Below are 4,420 nucleotides of genomic sequence, written 5' to 3'. Positions count from 1 at the left end.
CCAAGACAACTATAACTATGGAAATAATTTTGGTGTAAACCAAAGTACCAGGTTCAATAGAGAGGAATGGGTAATGCACATACAACAACCACTGATACTCAGCATACTGGTGATGAGAACTGTAGTGCTCAAAGTGTGAGTCTCACAAAGGAAGAATACAGTCAACTTGTGAACCTACTACAATAGTTCCAATCAGGAGGAGGAAGAGACAGCTCAGACAATGTCAACACTTCATCAGTAAACTTTGCACGTATCATAGCTTGCACCTCCTCTATTGATTTTGGGAAACTCTCATGTGAATGTTTCAAAAACAAGACTGATTCATTGATTATAGATTCAGGGGCATAAAATAACATGACCTTTAATAGATCCTTATTAACCAACATAGTAACTCTACCTTATCCTCTTCTTGTCATTCCCCCAAATGGTTACAAAGTGAAGGTGACTGAGATTGGTAATGTTGTACTTACTCCTAAGATCACCCTGAATAGGGTAATGTTTGTTCGTTCTTTTAAATACAACTTGATCTCTGTTCATTCTCTAGCTGCTTATCTTAGTTGTCTTGTTACCTTCATTAAGCACTATTGTATACTGCAGGCCCCTTCAATGAAGATGCCTCTGGTGATTGGTAGAGTCAAAGATGGGCTTTACATCTTATGTCCAAGGTACTTGAAGAACAACAATGCAAGTCCTGGAGCAAATGTCATTGATTTCCTGTCCACCACTGTCACTCACTGCACTCGTAACACACAATGTCCACTTCATTCTATTGTAAATACACATCTCATGTCAATAAGTATGTTCTCTCATCTTCAATTGTAAATAGTTCAAGTGCATGTATTGAAAAATAATTTCTTTCTGTGAATTCATCATCTAATTGTCTTACTGCTTTTTCTCATATGTGTGCTAGAGACAGTGTGGATGTTCTGTGGCATAACAGACTTAGGCATGTCCCCTTTGTAAAAATGAAAAGTATCTCCTCCATTCTTATGACTTTATCTTTCAAACAACCCTTTAATTGCACCATCTGCCCAATGGCCAGACATGAAAGGCTCTCACTTCCTCAGAAAACTAACACAACCAATAAGATTTTTGAGCTCCTACATGTTGATTTATGGGGAACATATCATGTGCCCACACATGATAAGTACAAGTATTTCATGACCATTGTGGATGACTTTAGTAGGTCCACTTGGACTCATCTCCTATCTAGTAAAAACAATGCTCATCAAGTATTTAAGGGATTCATTAGTCTGGTGCAAAATCAATTTGGAGTAAATGTTAAAACTGTGAGAACAGATAATGGACTAGAATTCATCAATGTAGAAACAAACATGTTATTCCAATCCAAAGGTATCATACATCAAAGAACTTGCCCCTACACTCCACAATAAAATGGTGCAGTGGAAAGAAAATACAAGTATCTCCTTAAAACAGCTAGAGCTCTCCATTTTCAATTCAATCTGCCCCTAAAATATTGGGGTGAATGTGTACTGTGTGCAACCTTCCTCATAAACAGACTTCCTTCCACTTCTATTAATGATCAAACTCCATATGAACTGTTGTATAAGAGAAAGACAAAGTACTCTCACCTAGAAAGTCTTGGCTGCTTGTGCTACCCCACTGTACCTAAACCTCACGGAGACAAATTTGAACCTAAAACAACACCACATGTATTTGTTGGCTATCCCTTCAATACAAAGGGATACAAAGTCCTAAATATGGCTACTAGAAAGATCATTGTTTCCAGAGATGTAGTTTTCAATGAGTCTATCTTTCTATTTGCAACCAATTTGGATATATCTTCCCAATTATGTGTCCCTCATTCAATTCCTTTTTGAACCTCTATGTGAGCGGCCTTCCGATAGTACAAACATTACACAACAAACATCTGAACATTTGAGTGTTCAAAGGAGTAATGCTGACAACACAACTAATATCATGTAACCTACACATGATCACTCCTAATCATCCCCCATAATACCTAATTCTCCAACACAATTTCCATAATAAGATCATACTAAGCAACCTCATGCAGCTGAGACAGTCCTCAAGAATACACAAGGCACCTAGTTATTTACAAGACTATGTACATTCCCTACCCAAACTTAAACCAAATACTAACTCCCTCAATGCATTGTTTTCTATGAACCATCATGTTGCCTCTGATTTATTAACTCCTAACAGTCAAGTTCTTATGAGAAATGTTTGTCATGTCAGGGAACCATCATCATATGAGGAAGCAGCTATTGACACTGCATGACAAGCTGCAATGACACAGGAATTTGAGGCTTTATATTCCAACCACACTTGGGACATGGTAGCTCTACCACTAGGGAAACAAGCAATAGGATGCAAGTGGGTTTACAAAGTGAAGCATAAAGCTGATGGTAGTATAGAAAAGTTCAAGGCTAGACTAGTTGTGAAAGGTTATACATAATAGGCAGGAATTGACTACACAAAGACATTCTCTCCAGTAGTGAAGATGACAACCATGAGAGCATTAATAGCCACAACAGTAAAGAAGGGGTGGTGTATATCTCAGCTAGATATAAACAATGTCTTCCTCCATGGAGACCTCAATGAGGAAGTATATATGCAGACTCCACCTGGACTTGTTGTGGATAACCCTGGACTAGTATGCAAACTAAACAAGTCTCTCTATGGTTTAAAGCAAGCTAGTCGACAGTGGTATGCAAAACTGACTGAAACTTTGTGCTCAAAAGGATATACACATTCCATGAATGACTACTTACTCTTTTATAAGAAAAATGGAAATTCCTCGGTATATGTGGATGTTATGCTACTTACTGAAACTGATTAGGAAGAGATCACACATTTGAAAGACTCCTTACATGAGCAGTTTAGGATCAAAGATCTATGACAACTGCACTACTTTCTAGGGCTAGAGTTAATGTACAAGTATGATGGTGTAATAATTTCTCAAAGGAAATTTGTGCTGGACATGTTGAAGGAGTATAACTGCCTAGATTACAAGCCTTGTTCTTCACCCTTAGACCCTACAATAAAGCTAAAGGCCAAAGAAGGTACCATCCTACAGGACCCTACATACTACAGAAAATTGGTAGGAAAGCTAAATTTCCTAACTGATACTAGACTGGACATTGCATATAGTGTTCAACACTTGAGTCAGTTCATGCAAGAGTCCAGAGAACCCCATCTAAAGGCAGATTTCCATCTGCTTAGATACCTGAAGAGTGATCCCACTCTGGGAATCTTCATGTCTACGGATGCAGATTGCACAGTCAAGGCATATTATGACTCTGATTGGGCAAGTTGTCCAGATTCCAAGAGATCCATTACAGACTATTTAGTGCTTTTGGAAAATAGTCTTGTTAGTTGGAAATCCAAGAAACAGGAAACTATATCACTATCTTCTGCAGAAACAGAGTAAAGGGCTTTGAAAAAAGTAGTGTGAGAACTGGTATGGTTGAGCAGGTTGTTTGAAGAACTAGATGTCCCTTTCCAATGCCTATTTCAGTGTTCTGTGATTGTCAATTTGCACTTCACATTGCCAAGAATCCAGTCTTCCACGAGAGAACCAAACACATAGAAGTGGACTGTCACTTTGTGCGCGATCAATTGCAAGCAGGATTAGTCTCACTCCACCACATTGGAACAGACAGTCAATTGGCAAATATTTTGACTAAAACTTTAACTGGAATCAAACATAATGCTACATTGAGCAAGTTGGTTGTGTTTGCAACACTTCTAACTTGAGGGGGCGGGGGGGGGGGGTGTTAAAATTAATTATTTTTCATTAGTTGGTTAGTTCTGTTAGAGTCAGTTAGTGGCCAAGCATAGACAGATGTCAGTTAGTTTTTAGTTAGTTAGCTTAGCTTTGTCTTTACAAACTTGTATATAGTGGGAGGAGTTCCACTCATTTTCAGTGATTGAATGAATAGAATAGAAATTCCTTTTCTTCCAGAATGTTCATCCGCTTGTCTTCCTCTTCTTTCTTCATCGAATAACATTGAGGTTATGGTGTGAAGCTTCCGCCATTGTTGTTGGTGCATTCACAACTCAGCTAAGGAAGAAATTATTGTTCCATTGCCTAAATTTGGATATTGTATCTGTTCGTGCAACGAATACAACTATGGCGAAATACAGAAATACAAAAATACAAAAATACAAAAAAATAAAACATCCTTGGAGAGTGTCGAACTCAAGACCTCCGCTAACTAAGTAGGTGCTCTAACCAACTAAGCTATGAGAGCTTATTGTTCTTTTATTTTAGTTCAAAACAATTAATCTCTTATTTCATGGATTTGCTATAAAATTCAAATATAGCTACGAATGATAAAAATAATGTAATTGTGTGATATGCCGCATAATTTTCCCTAAATAATTCCAGCATAACTAATACCAACATAATTGTCTTCAAACCAAACGACCCCTT

At 37.8% G+C, this 4,420-nt stretch overlaps 1 protein-coding gene across 1 annotated transcript; it reads left to right on the top strand.

Moving 5' to 3' along the window:
* Positions 1-2,914: 2,914 nt before the first annotated feature.
* LOC138878685 (uncharacterized mitochondrial protein AtMg00810-like) lies at positions 2,915-3,415 on the top strand. Its single transcript, XM_070158372.1, has one exon. It carries the CDS (start codon positions 2,915-2,917, stop codon positions 3,413-3,415), a length of 501 nt encoding a protein of 166 aa, XP_070014473.1.
* The last annotated feature ends 1,005 nt before the right edge of the window (positions 3,416-4,420 follow it).

This window comes from Nicotiana sylvestris, chromosome 9 (assembly GCF_000393655.2).
Source record: "Nicotiana sylvestris chromosome 9, ASM39365v2, whole genome shotgun sequence".
Taxonomy (NCBI): Eukaryota; Viridiplantae; Streptophyta; class Magnoliopsida; order Solanales; family Solanaceae; genus Nicotiana; species Nicotiana sylvestris.
The sequence above is the reverse complement of the archived record's forward strand: the minus strand, read 5'-3'. Positions and strand labels throughout refer to the sequence as shown.